The 18010-nt window shown below is 43.1% G+C and overlaps 1 protein-coding gene across 1 annotated transcript in view; it reads left to right on the top strand.

Annotated features, from left to right (window-relative positions):
* Positions 1-18010, top strand: part of LOC120867792 (myosin VIIA and Rab interacting protein) — a 221453-nt gene that overhangs the window by 88452 nt on the left and 114991 nt on the right. The window contains exon 3 of the mRNA XM_040246181.1: positions 15909-16130. Coding sequence (XP_040102115.1) covers positions 15909-16130 — 222 coding nt within the window. The remainder of the gene's footprint in view (positions 1-15908; positions 16131-18010) is intronic.

Here is an 18010-nt window from a genome sequence, read left to right as displayed (position 1 = left end):
CCTGGAGGGGAGGAGAATCAGGGCAGAGGAACCCTGGCCACCCTGCACATTCTAGAAGGAGTCAGAGAGGTGACAAGTAGCAGTGACCAGTGACAGACCCCAGAGGCCCATGAAGTGATGGTCCTGATGGACAGGCCGCCATGCTTCCCTCTGGTTCCAGAAGGAGGACAGAGCAGCCCCTTGTGAACGGTGAGCTAGGAGGTACCAGAGGCTCTTGCAAACAAAGCTGCCCATCTGTCCGGGTCACTTTTAGACCATCCTCACACCCAGCCCCACGCGGTGGTGGGTTTGGCCTGTTTCTATATACAACACTGTGCTTTGTCTTGGGTCCCCAGCCCAGTGGGGTGACTTCAAGCTGACATCCTTCCCCTGGGCCTGTCACCACCTTGGCGATGCGTGGTCTTTGCTATGGACTTGCATCATCCTGCTTTCCTTTTCCTCCTGACCCGCCCAGAGTCCTGCCACTCTCAGCCTCATCACTCAGCCTCCCCTCCCTGTTCTTACTTGGCCCTCACTCTGCTTGACACCTGGCCCTGCCCTCCTTTCTCAGAGTCAGGTCAATGTGTCTATAAGGGAAAAACCCAAAAGACCAATAGATACACAGTGCTGAAACACGGTGTTTCTTTCTCACATAGAAGAAATGCAGGGGTGGGATCAGAACTAGTGTGGTGGCTCCCCCCACATCATGAGGACCCAAGAGCCTTTGTTTTTGATCCACACAGGTTCCCACGGTCAAATCACAGATGGAGTTGGCGGCTAGAGCTTGTGCCGTCATGAACACAGAGTGAGATAGGGAGGAATCGCGGAAAACCACAGAGACCCCTCCGGGCTGAGTGAGCTCCTCTAAGCACCCTGTGTACCACACGTCCTTCCACTTTTATCTCATGGGCCAGAACTTAGTCACACAGCCCCATGTAGCTGCCAGGGGTGCTGGGAAGCCCGGCCTTGATTCTAGGAGGCAGTGGCTCAGCTCAAAGTCGGTGTTCGGTCAGTGAGGATGGACAGAAGAGTGGTTATCTTCCCTTACCTCCTTCTGTCCCTCCTTCTCTGCAATTTCACGCTTGCTATCAATCATGGTTTGGGTTTGTTTGTTTTTTTCTGGGTTTAGTGTCTTAGACTTCTGAGAATGGGAGAAAATTAACACATGTCTGAACTTAATGTAGCCCCAAGAGCATAGCCAGGCCGTGAGCTTACCCCACTCCCCTGCTCCTTACAGAGACTGTGTCACCCCACCGTGTGTGCCCAGGCCTCCTGTGATTACGCTCAGGGGAGGCAAAGCATTGCAGCAGCTGAAGGCTGCTGTTTCTGGTTGCAGTTTCTGTCCGGAGTATTCTCCCTTTTTTTGTTTAATGAACCAGCCTTTACTGACAGAACTAAAAGCAAGAAAGTAGAAATTCTGGGGCACGGGGAAGATAAACAATCCTCACTCCAATGTTAGAATCGCTTTTAGGAAAAAAAAAATTAAATACATAAAATGAGAAATCTCAAAAGCTACGGCCTTAAGGCATCCTCATGCAGCGACTTAAAATCTAAGGGAACCATCTGAAAAATAAAACCTCAGGCTAGTTCCTAATATGCAAAGATATAAAAGTGGTTTTTTATTTCCATAAACTTACTTCACATTCAGATGTATAAATATTTACTTATGAAGCCCATGAGTTAATGAAATGAAGCCATATTAATGAGTGAAACTATCTGAAATCCGGACTTATAGATGTGGTCTAGTAATGATGTTAACAGCCTATTTACTTTGTATGTATTTTCTCATACATATGTCATGATATGAGATCTGGAGGTACCTGGATTAGCACTTCTACATGGTCACCCTGTTTCCGGTCTGTCTCACTTCAGTTATGCTCCTCTGTCCAGTGTACACAGCAGGCGCAGCTATCTTGTGAATCTGTCTAGCACACAATGGTCAGTGAGCCTGGATAGGTCAGGTTTACCTACCAATGGCTTCAAAAATATTAAAATATAGTACATACTACTGCTAAGTCGTTCCAGTCGTGTCTGACTCTGTGTGACCCCATAGACGGCAGCCCACCAGGCTCCCCCGTCCCTGGGATTCTCCAGGCAAGTACACTGGAGTGGGTTGCCATTTCCTTCTGCAAAAGTGGAATTCAACAACTTACCACTCAAAAGCCAGTAGAGGCAAAGTTGTTGGAAAGGGAAGTTTACTTTCTTTTGGAGGCCAGTGAACGGGCTGGTGGGGGGTGGGGCCAGGGTGCAGACTCAAGTGGCAGCTTATGCCATGGCTACAGGCTGGTCATCATGTACTTAATGTCTTCCACCTGGTGGGGGTTTCAGTATCCACAGTACAGCTCAAAGGATATGACTATTATCTATAGCCCTTGAGAAGGAACTAAAGGTTCCTAACTTTGCTTAATGACTAAACTATTATTATTGAATCTTGAATGCTTTGCTTTGGTTTTGCATTTTCTCACTTCTGATTAAACTTATTCTTGGGCTTAAGTTTTTCCATAGACAAAAAGCAAATGGAGAACATGGAGGGGAAGGACCATAGGGTCCCGTTCCATTTCAAACCCACCTTTTCTTTGATACTCCTCAGTCTTGAGGAGGGACAGATGCAGAACCAGAAAGGGAATAAGAGAGGTTAATCATAAACTTTGCAGAGGAACTTGGTGTTAGTTCCATGACTGTTCCAAGTTTTCCCCAAATCTTTGAGGGAACAGGGCAACAACTGCTATTGATCCTTCCTGCCAAAGTGGGGCATAGTCCTGCCTAATTTGGGGAATGGACACAGAGTTGGAAATAATCTTGAGTTTCAAGCTTAGCATCAGTATTTTGTATTATGAAAACACCTCTCTCTGATTACTTTGTCATAGTACCTGGATAAACATGTGAAAATTAGTAGACATATTACAATGAGGATAATAATCAAGATGCAATTTTGGATTATTCTCTGAATGTGTTATTTCCCCCAGAATGGTTAAAGCAGGTAAACAATTTATGTTTCAGTTCAGTTCAGTTGCTCAGTCATGTCCGACTCTTTGCAACCCCATGAATCGCAGCACACCAGGCCTCCCTGTCCATCACCAATTCCCCGAGTTCACCCAAACTCATGTCCATCGAGTCAGTGATGCCATCCAGCCCTCTCATCCTCTGTCGTCCCCTTCTCCTCCTGCCCCCAATTCCTCCCAGCATCAGGGTCTTTTCCAATGAGTCAACTCTTCACTTAAGGTGGCCAAAGTATTGGAGTTTCAGCTTTAGCATCAATCCTTCCAATGAGCAACCAGAACTGATCTCCTTTAGAATGGACTGGTTGGATCGCCTTGCAGTCCAGGGGACTCTCAAGAGTCTTCTCCAACACCACAGTTCAAAAGCATCAATTCTTCGGCGCTCAGCTTTCTTCACAGTCCAACTCTCACATCCATACATGACCACTGGAAAAACCATAGCCTTGACTAGACGGACCTTTGTCGGCAAAGTAATGTCTCTGCTTTTGAATATGCTATCTAGGTTGGTCATAACTTTTCTTCCAAGGAGTAAGCGTCTTTTAATTTCATGGCTGCAGTCACCATCTGTAGTGATTTTGGAGCCCCCAGAAATAAAGTCTGACACTGTTTCCACTGTTTCCCCATCTATTTCCCATGAAGTGATGGGACCGGATGCCATGATCTTAGTTTTCTGAATGTTGAGCTTTAAGCCAGCTTTTTCACTCCTCTTTCACTTTCATCAAGAGGCTTTTTAGTTCCTCTTCACTTTCTGCCATAAGGGTGGTGTCATCTGCATATCTGAGGTTATTGATATTTCTCCCAGCAATCTTGATTCCAGCTTGTGTTTCTTCCAGCCCAGCGTTTCTCATGATGTAGTCTGCATAGAAGTTAAATAAGCAGGGTGACAATATACAGCCTTGACGTACTCCTTTTCCTATTTGGAACCAGTCTGCTGTTCCATGTCCAATTCTAACTGTTGCTTCCTGACCTGCATACAGATTTCTCAAGAGGCAGCTCAGGTGGTCTGGTATTCCCATCTCTTTCAGAATTTTCCACAGTTTATTGTGACCCACACAGTCAAAGGCTTTGGCATTGTCAATAAAGCAGAAATAGATGTTTTTCTAATAGGCCACATACAGCCTGTTTTGGTTAGCCTAAATGTCACATTAAATCATACATAAGCCAGGATGATTTCCCCATGCTTCAATATGTGAAAATTTCTTTCATCATTTTCCCCTTTTAATAGCACATCTTTCCATAGAAAGCATTGATAATCAATATTTTTTTCAACATTGCCAGAGTGGTTCAGTTGCCTGCTCTGGGTCTTTCATGTCCCTCGGTGCTAGGCTTACTGTTTGTTTATATTATGTATTGACTTAGTTATTCACATTGGGAGAAAACTGATCAGATGTAACAAACCAGTACAGAGGTATGCTGATGGGGAAACATTTGATAGCCTATACATTTTATCAAGTATACCCCATTGCCACACACACGTTGTACATGTGTTTCAAGCAGCAGACTTAAAGCCAACAGTGCCGCACATCATAAGTGGCTAAATTATACTCTATGACAGCTTCACAATTTGTAACTAGAAATATGACTGACAACATCATACCAGAACATATTCATTTTTTTTTTTTTACATTGTGAATTCTTTTTTTTCTTAATTTATATTTTATTTTATTTTTTACAAGTAATTTATTTCAACATTTATTAAAGAAACAATGCCAGCATTATACAAAATAATTCAGATAACATAAAAGAAGTAACACTTTCCATTGGTTTAGGGGCCAGCAGAAAATTGACAGCCATGGCTTAAACTAAGATGATGGGGAAAACTGAATAGATATATGATGCTAATGGATGGGAAGGTTCATTTTTTTTTCTTAATTTTCATTTTTACTTTATTTTACTTTACAATTCTGTATTGGTTTTGCCATACATTGACATGAATCCACCATGGGTGTACATGCGTTCCCAAACATGAACCCCCCTCCCACCCCCCTCGCCACAACATTTCTCTGGGTCATCCCCGTGTACCAGCCCCAAGCATGCCGTATCCTGCATCGGACATAGACTGGCGATTCGATTCTTACATGATATTATACATGTTTCAATGCCATTCTCCCAAATCATCTCACCCTCTCCCTCTCCCTCTGAGTCCAAAAGTCCGCTATACACATCTGTGTCTTTTTTGCTGTCCTGCATACAGGGTCATCATTGCCATCTTCCTAAATTCCATATATATGTGTTAGTATACTGTATTGGTGTTTTTCTTTCTGGCTCACTTCACTCTGTATAATCGGCTCCAGTTTCATCCATCTCATCAGAACTGATTCAAATGTATTCTTTTTAATGGCTGAGTAATACTCCATTGTGTATATGTACCACAGCTTTCTTATCCATTCATCTACTGATGGACATCTAGGTTGTTTCCATGTCCTGGCTATTATAAACAGTGCTGCGATGAACATTGGGGTACACGTGTCTCTTTCAATTCTGGTTTCTTCGGTGTGTATGCCCAGCAGTGGGATTGCTGGGTCATAAGGCAGTTCTATTTGCAATTTTTTAAGGAATCTCCACACTGTTCTCCATAGTGGCTGTACTAGTTTGCATTCCCACCAACAGTGTAGGAGGGTTCCCTTCTCTCCACATCCTCTCCAGCATTTATTGCTTGCAGACTTTTGGATCGCAGACATTCTGACTGGTTTGAAGTGGTACCTCATTGTGGTTTTGATTTGCATTTCTCTGATATTGAGTGATGTTGAGCATCTTTTCATGTGTTTGTTAGCCATCTGTATGTCTTCTTTGGAGAAATGTCTATTTAGTTCTTTGGCCCATTTTTTGATTGGGTCATTTATTTTTCTGGAATTGAGCTGCATAAGTTGCTTGTATATTTTTGAGATTAGTTGTTTGTCAGTTGCTTCATTTGTTATTATTTTCTCCCATTTAGAAGGCTGTCTTTTCACCTTGCTTATAGTTTCCTTTGTTGTGCAGAAGCTTTTAATTTTAATTAGATCCCATTTTTTAATTTTTGCTTTTATTACCAGCATTCTGGGGGGTGGATCATAGAGGATCCTGTTGTGATATATGTTGGAGAGTGTTTTGCCTATGTTCTCCTCTAGGAGTTTTATAGTTTCTGGTCTTACATTTAGATCTTTAATCCATTTTGAGTTTATTTGTGTGTGTGGTGTTAGAAAGTGATCTAGTTTCATTCTTTTACAAGTGATTGACCAGTTTTCCCAACACCACTTGATAAAGAGATTGTCTTTACTCCATTGTATATTCTTGCCTCCTTTTTCAAAGATAAGGTGTCCATAGGTGTGTGGATTTATCTCTGGGCTTTCTATTTTGTTCCATTGATCTATATTTCAAACTTTAGAAACACCGTAGAACTTCTAGAACACTTATATTAATGATATTTACCCATACAATATAACCTAAGAATGTTTATCATTTGACCATGTTTTCCATATAATTTAATATACCAAATAATCCTCATTCATTTAGAAAACCTTTGTTCTCTTAACAGAGAGAAACCAAAACTCAGTCTTATATCAATTTAATAATAGCAAAATTAGTTTATCTGATTAAATTCAATCTATCTTTATCGTAAAGTGCAAAGATCTTTTCTCAGTTTTTTTAAATATATAAATCTTTTATCGCTTTCTCCATATTAATTTGTCCCTTTTTTCTCATCCAGAACAACCAGCTAAAGCTAAAATTATTGTTTTATTCCTCAGCAAAAATACTTTAGTTTTTTTATACCTTCTCTCACCAACACATAGCCTACACCTTCTTTCACCAACACATAGCCTACTTGCTTTACACACTGAAATGCTTCCCTTATCATTTTTACATATTACAATTTTTAATCTTTAAAATATCTTAACAAAACCAAGAAACAAGTCATTGAACTATGTGTTATATTGGGATTCTCTGATTGGCAAACTTAAGAACATATTCCATAACCTATAACATACATTTTTCTCATAACACAATTTCTCAATGTGGTATAAAATGTGAGTATATGAGGTATACTCATATACCTCATGTATATCTTTCAAAGACATCTTTCAAACTTCTACTAATTAACCCAAGACTGAAGTCTTGGGCAGAGTGGGCTGTGTCTGTTATCTCAAGCACATGTTAAGAGTTAACGTCAAGCTTTCTCCTATCCATATTTTTTTTCTCTTGGGTCAGAATTCTGAAAACAGTATTTTATCAAACTAGCTGTCTCTAACTACATATGCATAAAGAACCAGTTTCGGAGTTTCAAAAGAGTTTTATCTTAACCAATTTTCTCTGGAGTCTGAAGAATACTGCTGGCCACACAATGTTTTTTTGTTTGCTTGTTTTAAATCTTTCTTTTTCTTAGTCATAGTTGTGTAGGTAAACTTTTTCTTAATGAATTGAACCTGAATTTCCCAGTTTACAAAAAGCAATGAGAATACCAATCACACAAATGGAATACACACACACACCAGAAGCCAGGACTGTCATAAATCCCCCCAAACAATGACCAATATGGAGTCCCAAATAAACACTTCCCCAACACAAAGGGTCCTCTAGGTAGACATGTCAGAACCGACTCACAAAAACACCCAGATAGCATCTCATAGTCACAAACCAGGGGTAGACACAAGTCAGAACCAATGGGCAAAAGGCCCAAATAGCAACCCGTCCTCACAAATGGCCCTCAACATCAAAAGCATGTCAGAACCAACGGCAGAAATGCCCAAAGGACACTCAGTGCTCACAAACAGGCTTCAACATCAGACGCACGTCGGAACCAGTTGGCAGAAAGCCCAAATAGCACTTCATGCTCAAAAAAGAAGTTAGCCAGGAGCACACCGGTGGACTTACTTGGTCTTGGAGCTCGTCAGCTCGTCCAGAGGCGTCTTTCCGTACCACCAAGGATAAGCTCACGTGCCGTTGGCAGTCAGTGCCCAGCATAGAAGAAACAGGAAGAATCCCTGAATTGGTTTCGGCTGCTGCTAGGAATGTCCCCCTAAATCCCTCTCCTGGGGTCAGCGAACCACGAGCAGGGGCTTCTCACGGCCGCCCCAGGGCATCGTGATGGCAGCAGCTCTACTAAGGAAAACTCCCAGGAGCCAGATACCACGAGAGCGTAGCCTCCCGTTGGGAGCCAAACTCTGTTAGTGAAAGCGGGCCCAGGTGGCCCTAAAGCCAATAAAGAGGCAAGTCTGGTGGAAAGGAGAGCTTGCCTCATTTTCTATTATTTATTTTGTATTAGTACCTAGAACACTGTCTCTCAGCCTCCCTGATTCTCAGCCCCTGCACCTCCATTCTTCCTGGGCTACAGCTTGAGAGAAGCCATTCATAGCTATTAAGGAGGAGGTGGAAAGTATAACTGCCCTCCCTACTTTCCTGAGTTGTGAAGATAATGAGTGAAAAACTGGCTCTGTGAAGACCAAGGAGGGTCCTGCCCCAAGCCATCACAAGGTTTAGGAGGGCAGACACAGCTGGGGCTGTTTGGAGGTGAGGGGACGATCCTGGAATGTAAGTGAGCTGGGTCAGTAAGCAGCTTCAGGTGGGCATGTTTCTCCCAGACATTTCCCATCTGATCTGACAAGCCTACCACCATGGAGGGGAGACCCCTCTTGCAAGCTAGATGCCCTTTGGTTTTCCTTTTTCACATGCTCCCAGCCAGCCTGGGTTTGTAATGAAACTCTAATATGCGGTGATATTGACGTGAGTCCAGAGCGTGAAGTTCTCAGCTTCTCTGGTGACCTGGCTATTCTTCTTTTCGAGAAAAGAATTATAATACCCCCAGGGTGCCTTTGTTTGTTTTTCAATAACTCTATCTGCTCAAGGTCAGGACGAATGTGTCTGATTTCACCATCTTCCCTCCAGATTGCAAATGAAAGTCAGTAAGCGTCTTCCATAGTCTATTTTGAAACGGGGGATGTGGGAATTCACTCATTTTATGAAACATAGAGCTTACTGTCTGTTTCCATTCTTTTAACTTACGTTAGTGGATTCCACAGAGATGGTTTATATAAATGTGCATTCATTTTACAACATTTTTTTCTGAATTGTGATGGTAAATTCCTTCATAGATTATAGGCTAAAGACGTTAAATATAAACTATGACTCTTTTCAGTAACTCCACATTTTTCAATATCATTATTTTTTTTAAATGGTGATGGTAACCAGCAAAAATGTGTCAAGATACAGGAAGGTTTTAACCATCCCAACCATCACCTCCTTGGGAAACAAAAAATAATTTAAAATCATTAGTTCTTTTTAAAAGTGACTGGAGACATTAATTTTTGTCTAAACCATACTTTCAATCAAATTATCTAGTTTCCTGACCTGGTATGAGCTAGCTGATTCCTGACAAATGACCTTTATTCCAATATTCCAGAAGATGGGACTTCCCTGTGGTCCAGTGGCTAAGACTCTGCCCTCCCAAATGCAGGAGGCTGGGTTTGATCCCTGGTCAGGGAACTAGATCCTACATGCCACAACTAAAGATACTGAATGCTGCAATTAAAAAAAAGAAAGAAAGAACGAACCTGAGTGCTGCAACTAAAACCAGGTGCAACCAAATACATAAATATTTTTTTAAAAAAACAACAAATATTCTGGAAGATCCAGTGGAGAAGTGGGAGCCTTTCCTAAGCACCTGCTGTGGGGCAGAAGCTTAGCTGGTTTGAACTGAAATAATACCAGACTTCTGTGGAGTCACATTTACTTTTTAGGCACCTACTGGTCAACTCGGTTACATTTTTCTCATTAACTTCTGCAACAGACATTTCAGGATACTGCTGCTATCCTTCTTTGACAAAGAAGAAAGAAAGAAAGAAACAGGTTTAGAAGAGCTGAGTAACTTGTAGCCATGAGGAAAAGAGCCAACACACCTCAGCACCCCCAACAGCCACCGTTGCCTGCAGAAATTCAGGTTGATGGGGCTCCTACAACTGCTTACAGACAATGCTTATATGAAACCTGATGCTCTGGTTTATGGGGCTGAAGGGACCATTGAAAGTTCTGGTTTAAAATGGTCTGCTTCCTTGCAGAGCTGGTAATCACCATGTACCTGGTGTGTGTCTATTAACTCTACCATCCAGAGGGAATCTTTAAGTGTTTATTTTCTGTACTGCGATATGCTGAACTCTATTAACCTTGAATGAATTTTGATAACACCATCAGGGGGCAGCAGAATGATTCTGCCTGAAATTACACAGTGAGAGGGAGATTACCCATGACATATTAAAAGCAAAACATACTTTTAAATGACCATGACTGTTATTATTCTATCAGTTGGGTTCACCCTCTGGAGCCTGGCTCTTGAAAGCACTTATGACATTACTGGCCGAGGTACTCAGTGATTGACTCGCTGCTTCACCTCCTGTTCACTCTGCAGCCCATGACAGAGACTCCTGCGCTAGCCCCACACACCCGCCCCCCCCGCAGTGGAATTGCTTTTGTCGGGGCCACCCTTGACCTCCATGTTCCCAGATCCAGGGGACCCTCCTCTACCCTCATGGCAGACACAGCCAGCCATTCCCTCTCTGAAACATCTTCCTTTGGTGTCTTTCTCGGTCTCTTTGTCTGGCTTCACCTTGTCAATGTTTCAGCCTGAATTTAAACATTTGGGGTATCCCTGGCTTGTTTCTAGGCCCTCTTGTTTTCCGCTTGATGCCCTGTCTCCCCTAGGGTGGCTCAGCCATTCCCGTATTTATGGAGATGTGTGTGAAGATGATTCCCAAACTTACACAGCTGGCCCAGATCCATCCTCTGAGATGCACAAATACCTATCAGTTGTCCACGTGGCAAATCCCCTTAAATGCCTCACAGTTTTCACTAAAACATGCTTCCATTCACCGTCATCTCCCCTTGATCCATAACTGGCTTCACTTGCTACAACAGCTGGAAACCTGAGACTGGTTCTTGGTTCATCCTTTCCTTCCACCTCTGTATCAGATCCTTCAGCAGGTGTGCCGTGCCTCTGCCCAACACTCTCTGTCTCCTATCCTGGCCCAGACCTCACCCATCTACCTAGACACTGCACTGCCCTCCAGGCTTCCTCGCATGGCTGTCGAGACGTCCACCTTAAGGTAACAGCAGCTGCTGTTACAATGAAGAGCGGATCCTGCTCTGTTCCTGCTCACCACCCTCATTAACCTCCCACTGCACGTAGGATAAAATCCAGACACTCTTCGAGGGGCTGTGTCTTATCTTCCCTCCCCTTTCTCCAACATTAAGCTCTTTCCTCTGCTGTTTTTTTCTCTTGGATTAGCCCCTTCTCAACTAAAATGTCACCTCCGCAGAGAGGACGTCTGTCAGCACTCAGTCCAAAGTAGGTTGCCATGTCGTCCTCAGTCCTGCCTATTCTGTTATTGAACGTCTTACAACTTATAATTGTTTTATATTTTCTTTAGTTTTTAATCATTTGAATCCCTACTTTAATACATGTTTCATGAAAGGGAGGGACCCATGCCTTTTTATCCCTAGTGCCTAGAACAGTACTATGGGCTTCCCTGGTGGCTGCACCATAAAGAATCTGCTTGCAATGCGGGAGTCACAGGAGATGCAGGTCCAGTCCCTGGGTCGGGAAGATCCCCTGGGATAAGGGCACGGCAACCCACTCCAGGATTCTCACCTGGAGGATCCCATGGACAGAGGAGCCTGGCGGGCTAGAGTCCACAGGGTCACAAAGAGTCGGAAACAGCTGAAGCAACTTGGCATGCAGACATGCTAGAATAGTATTATAGCTACTCAGTGAGTGTGAATTGAGTGAATAGCTGGCAGTCTAGATAATAGTGCCTGTAACGTGGAGACTTGGAGCTGTGGGCTAGAATTACTGCCTTTTGATAGCAAACTAGTGGCACATATGCCATCACTTCTCCCTGCTATGCCCACGGTGGATGCTGCTAAGTTTTGACACTCTAGCCCCACTGAGCCTGCATGCAGTCTCAGCATGTGGTGAGAGTCAGAAATGGCATGGCAGTGGATCCAGAAACCGTGAAATGTTGATAGCTTTTCATATATCCATCCCAGAGTGATGTATTAAGAAGAGGCTAGGGTCTTCCCTGGCAGTCCTGTGGTTAAGACTCCATGTTTTCACTGCAGGGGGTGCGGGTTTGATTCCTAGATATCAGGTGCTAAAAAGTAAAACAAACAAAAAAACCCCAAACCACAGTTAAGATACTACTTCACACCCACACTCAGTGCTCAAGCAACAAACACACATTGAGCCTTCCTGCCCAGATACTATCACAAAGCCTTCACACAGAAGCAAGTGTGAGCAAATGTTATGTGCACTGAGACTACTGGATTTCTTACTGATCCAAATGAATAACCACTATTTGCTTATCGCCGCTTTGCTCATTTAAAATATCTGGTAACTCCATGAAGTAGGAATTACTATTGCCACTCAGAAGGTAGAGGCTCAGAAAGGTTGGAAGGGTCTTAGGTAGTAACTGAGCTCAGCTCTGCACCCTCGCCTGTGACGAAACCCATCACTCTTTCCCACGTGGCTGACCATTTGGGGGCCTGCTCCCTCCCAGGATATTTCGGTGCAGGTACCTGGTCTTGTGATTCTTGGTTGATCCTACAGTCAGTCACTATAGGTTATCCTATACAATTCTCTTTAAGGACTTCTGCCAGGAGGTCCTATAGGGTAGTAGAATCTGAGAAGGGAGAGATGATCCAAAAGAAGGGCATTCTTATTTCCTCCTCCAAGTCTGTGATTAAAAATCCTCGATTTGCTTAGGGACAAACTTTGGAGGAGTTGGTAAATTTTATTATTAGACTCTCAGTGATTTTCTTAAAATGCCATTTGTGTTTTGTATATCAGGAATCAAAACTCATAAAGCTCAAGTGATCTTGTACATTGAGTTCACAGAGTTTTTTTTCCTTTTTTTTTTTTTGATCCCCAAAGACTTTCTTTCCTGGATGTTTTATCGCATTTAATTTAGTGTCTTTGAAATGTCAATAGAAGAAAGTCAGTTGCTGAGGCTGTTCTTATATTGTTTACAGAAGTCAGAGTGTTGATAACTTAGCTCATCTTCTGTTTTAAATCAGAGGGGCTGGATAACAACAGCCTAAGGAAAAACCTTCTGTCCTGTTTCCCTGTAAATATTGTATTCAGCCAACTATGCATGCTGAGTCGTTTCAGCCGCTCTTTTATGACCCCATGGACTGTAGCCCACCAGGCTCCTCTGTCCCTGGGATTGCCCAGGCAAGACTGTTGCACTGGGTTGCCGTGCCCTCCTCCAGGGGATCTTTCCAACTCGGGCTTGAACCGCCGTCTCCTGTGTCTCCTGCCCTGCCGGGAGAACGCTTTACCGCTGAGCCACCTGGGAAGCCCCCATTCAGCCAAGTATACCTATATAATATCTTACCCTGTAGAATCGTCAGCAGGCCTTATACAGTCTCTCTCCCCTTCCAGCGCTCACGCTACAAATGGGTATTGGGCACCGCAATGCAGAGTAGTAAGCCTGTGCAGGTACTGGCAGCTGGGTAAGCCAGCTCAGGGCACCTGAAAGCTAAAGCTGTAAATACTCTTTGAATTTTCATGGAAAGATGTTTACAGTGTTTTGTTGTTAAGTGAAAAATTAGATTATAAAACCATACGTAGATTTCCAATTCTAGTAGCAGGCTGCGATGAGCTAGCACAGCCCTTCTTTGTACTAAAAACACCTGAAAATCCTAATATAATAAAGGGAAAAATACTTGCAAATCATATATCTGATAAGGGACTTGTATCCAGGATATATAAAGAGCTCTTATAACACAATAATGAAAAAGACAAATATTCTAATTTTAAAATGGTTGAAAGATTTGAATAGACTTTTCTCCAAAGAATATGTGCAAGTGGCCAGTAAGTACATGAAAAGATGCTTAATATTATTCCTCATTGGGGAAATACAAATCAGAAGCACAGATACCACTTCAAACCTCCTAGGATGGCTGTCATAAAAAAGGCTGTTGCTGCTGCTGCTAAGTCGCTTCAGTCGTGTCCGACTCTGTGCGACCCCATAGATGGCAGCCCATCAGGCTCCCCCGTCCCTGGGCTTCTCCAGGCAAGAACACTGGAGTGGGTTGCCATTTCCTTCTCCAATGCATGGAAGTGAAAAGTGAAAGTGAAGTCGCTCCGACTCTTAGCGACCCCATGGACTGCAGCCCACCAAGCTCCTCCGTCCATGGGATTTTCCAGGCAAGAGTACTGGAGTAGGGTGCCATTGCCTTCTCCACATAAAAAAGGCAGACAGTAACAAGTGTTGATGAGGATGCAGAAAAATCAGAACCCTCATGGGTTGCCAGTAGGATGTAAGGAGGAGTAGCCAAACGACCAAACTCCCTGGTGGTTTCTTGAAAGTTTAATCATTTAACATTACCATTTGACCCAGCAATTCTACTCCTGGGGTTGAAAATATATGTCCACACAAAAACTTGCCCATGAATGTTGATAGCAGCATTATTCAAAATAGGCAAAAAAGTAGAAACAACCCCAATGTCTATTAGTCGATGAACAGATAAGTAAAATATGGTATATCTGTAAATAGAATATTCCTTGACAGTAAAAAAAGGAATGAAATTCTGATACACACTATAACATGGATGAACTTTGAACACATATGGTATGATTCCATTTATATGAAATAGCCAGAATAGGCAAATCTGTAGAAATAGAAAGTAGATAAGTGGTTGGTAAAGGGTGGGAGAAGTAATAAGCAAGATGTAAAATTTAGAAGCCATAGAAGAAAAGACTGACAGATTTAACTACAGAAAAAGTAAACACTTCTAAATGATGAGACACACCATATGAAAAGTTGAAAAAACAATTGCAAAATGAAGGAAAATATTTGCTACATACATCGTATTTCAGGAGGCGCTAGTAATAGCGAACCTGCCTGCCAATGCAGGAGATGGAAGAGACATGGGTTTGATCCCTGGGTCAGGAATGTCCCCTGGGCGAGGAAATGGCAATCCACTCCAGTATTCTTGCGTGGAGAATCCCATAGACAGAGGAGCTTGAAGGGCCATAGTCTGTGCAGTTGCAAAAGAGTTAGACATGACTGAAGCAACTTAGCATGATGCACTTACATCATAGATTCATCTGGGATGAACTGTGTAATCACAAAATGGGTATGGAAAAATATAATTATTTTCTGTTCCTGCCTGTGAGTGTCCATCTTTGAACAGAAAAAAAACAAATTCAAAACCTTTCAAGTCAGAATAACTTGGTTACTTCCGGTCAGTTTTATCCTGGGTATCTCAGTGTGTTTGGGGGATTCCTATTCTCTCAGGGTTCTCCTTTGCTTCTCAGAGTATAGAGAAAACAGTGTGTGCAGCTTTGCATTGCTGCATGCACTGACCAGTTGTGTACCGAGAATACCCATGAGCTCTTTGGAAAAAGGGAGTTAACGTTTATCCAGCTCTCAAGTCACCAGTGTTTAGGATTAGCCCATCACCCAGAGAATCTTTATTGACTTATATTGATTTGAAAGCTTTTAAAATCCTCGGTGCTTGTTTTCCAGGGATATTGAGGGCCAGGATTGCATTTATCATATTCCCAGCAGGGCTGTTGTGAGGATTAATGTTTTAACATAAATGATCTTCTGCTCCTTTAAAAAGGCATTAATTAAGCTAACGGGTTCTTTTTTAATGTGCTTAGTTTTATAATAACATATTTCAATCTGGTGTCTGAAATATAAGTAGTAAGGTTTTGTGCTTTCTTATAGAAAATATGACACATAGAAGAACACATAATTAATCCACCATTAGGGTTCCTCTCTGGACAGTATGTCAAGCCATTGGACTTCTTGAGTTGTACTGTTTTACAGGAAGATCCTACGTGGTTGCTTGACAGACAGGGGGCCAGGGTGGGGCACTTTGGGGAGGGAGCCCCTGAGCTGATGTGCTGTCTCTCTTCTCCTCTGCCCCCCGCCCCCGCCGCCCTCCGGGCCCCAGTGAGATGAAGCAGAGGCTGGATGAGGAAGGCAGCAAGTGCAGCATCCTCTCCAGGCACCAGAAGTTCCTAGAGCACTGCTGCATACGCTGCTGCTCGCCCTTCACCTTCCTCGTCAACACCAAGCGTCGGTGCGGGGACTGCAAGTTCAACGTCTGCAAGAGTTGCTGCTCCTACCAGAAGCACGAGAAGGTGTGGGTCTGCTGTGTCTGCCAGCAGGCGAGGTGAGTGGCCGAGTGCACCCTCAGGGTCTCAGCTCACGATGGCACCATCTTCCTTCAGCCAAGCGGGGCCACCCGTGGTTGAGTGGTCGGCATTATTTTTTTTAAGAAAAGGGAGGGTTACTGAGGAGTTTTCTACATTTGGGGTGTCTGATGCAGATAGAACACACCCAAACTTGTTTAATCAGAGCATGAAGGAAGATGATGTTAGGGAGAAGTTGGGAGTTTTGCTGGGTTAATCTTGTGATGATGTCTTGTGGGGATATCTCCAGAAGTCTTGGGATGAATATTGTCCCAAATCAAAAAAGATGGAAAAGTTGAGCTCATTTCCTATTTTTCTATATTATTCAAGTCCATCACTGGAACCAGTCCAGGAAAGAAGTCCAAGATCCATGGGACAGGTTTTGCTTCTTGTAATTTTTCTAAGGCTCAATTTGATAGAGAAGTCAGAGTACCTCAGGGGTATATGGCCTGTGGGCTGACAGTCTTTGAAGGTTTCCCTAGAAGAGTTTATTTACGTATCAGCCACTCCAGTACTCTTGCCCGGAAAATCCCATGGACGGAGGAGCCTGGTGGGCTGCAGTCCATGGGGTCACTAAGAGTCAGACACGACTGAGCGACTTCACTTTCACTTTTCACTTTCATGCACTGGAGAAGGAAATGGCAACCCACTCCAGTGTTCTTGCCTGGAGAATCCCAGGGACGGGGGAGCCTGGTGGGCTGCCGTCTATGGGGTTGCACAGAGTTGGACACGACTGAAGTGACTTAAGAGTAACAGTAGTAGTAACAAGCTGTATAACCCCTCAGCCTGATACAGGATGCTCTGCCAAATTCATCATGGGAAACACTTAGGAATATTTTGACTTGAATCAAATGTGAAAATTTTCAGGTAAATGACAGTTTTTAAAACCTGCCCAGTTTCTTGAAACAAAAGCAGTTAGTTTACAATGGACTGTTTAGACTTTAAATGCCTGGCAAAAGCCGGCATCTTGCCGGGAGATGGTGTCTGGGGTCACTTTGTGCTCCATCCGCTTTGACCATCAGCTTCTCTGCCTCTCGTGCAATCTGAAATTCACGTCTTGGTGTAGAAATGATTTACTTAGGGTATTACTGGGATATTCTTTCAGCATATTCATAATCGAGCAATTGGATTTTAAAACACTGTATATGTCAAATTACATGATGAACACCTGTATGTATATTGTGTGAAATCCCAATAAAACAGTGGATAGCAGCTCTGTGAAGCTGTGGCGACGACCACTTTTTAGACCCACAGTTTATTCCCCACTGCCCATAACATACTTTTTCTTTCCTGTGTAAATTAAGCCCATTTGGGGTGCACTGGTTTAATTTCTAGCTGTTTATCCAGTAGCTACCATAGGCATATGGTTCTTGAGATACTACGGAACCATGAATAATTGTAATAGTAAAAAGTCCTGCGCTCAGAAAATTAAGGCACGAGGAGTGGAGAGTAGACCTTTGTGTGGTGATATTAACTGACTGCATGAGAAGCGAATGGCTGTATCAAGCACTCCGGGCCTGTCTATGGTGTGGTTCTACAGGTGTGACTCAAATTAAAATGTACATTAGTTTAAAATGTTTAGCTTTGGGAAATTAATAACAATGAATGATGGATTACTTATTTTAGAAGTTATGTAGCTAGTCGTGTCAGGCGAGTGTATGCTCCTCGGTTCTGTCTCGTCACAACAAAGATTTGGAGTAATGGACATTAAAGCCCCCTCGGCGTGTCACAGCTCTCGGGTCTTGGACAGACCACGTTATAGCTCTCAGGTCTCCAACGGACCGTGTTATAGCTCTTAGACAAATCAGTGTTGCAGCTCCATGTTACAGCTCTATTTTATTTAGATAATAACAGGAAAATC

This window comes from Oryx dammah, unplaced genomic scaffold (assembly GCF_014754425.2).
Source record: "Oryx dammah isolate SB20612 unplaced genomic scaffold, SCBI_Odam_1.1 HiC_scaffold_9, whole genome shotgun sequence".
In the NCBI taxonomy this organism is placed as follows: domain Eukaryota; kingdom Metazoa; phylum Chordata; class Mammalia; order Artiodactyla; family Bovidae; genus Oryx; species Oryx dammah.
This window is presented reverse-complemented; position numbering and strand designations above follow the sequence as displayed.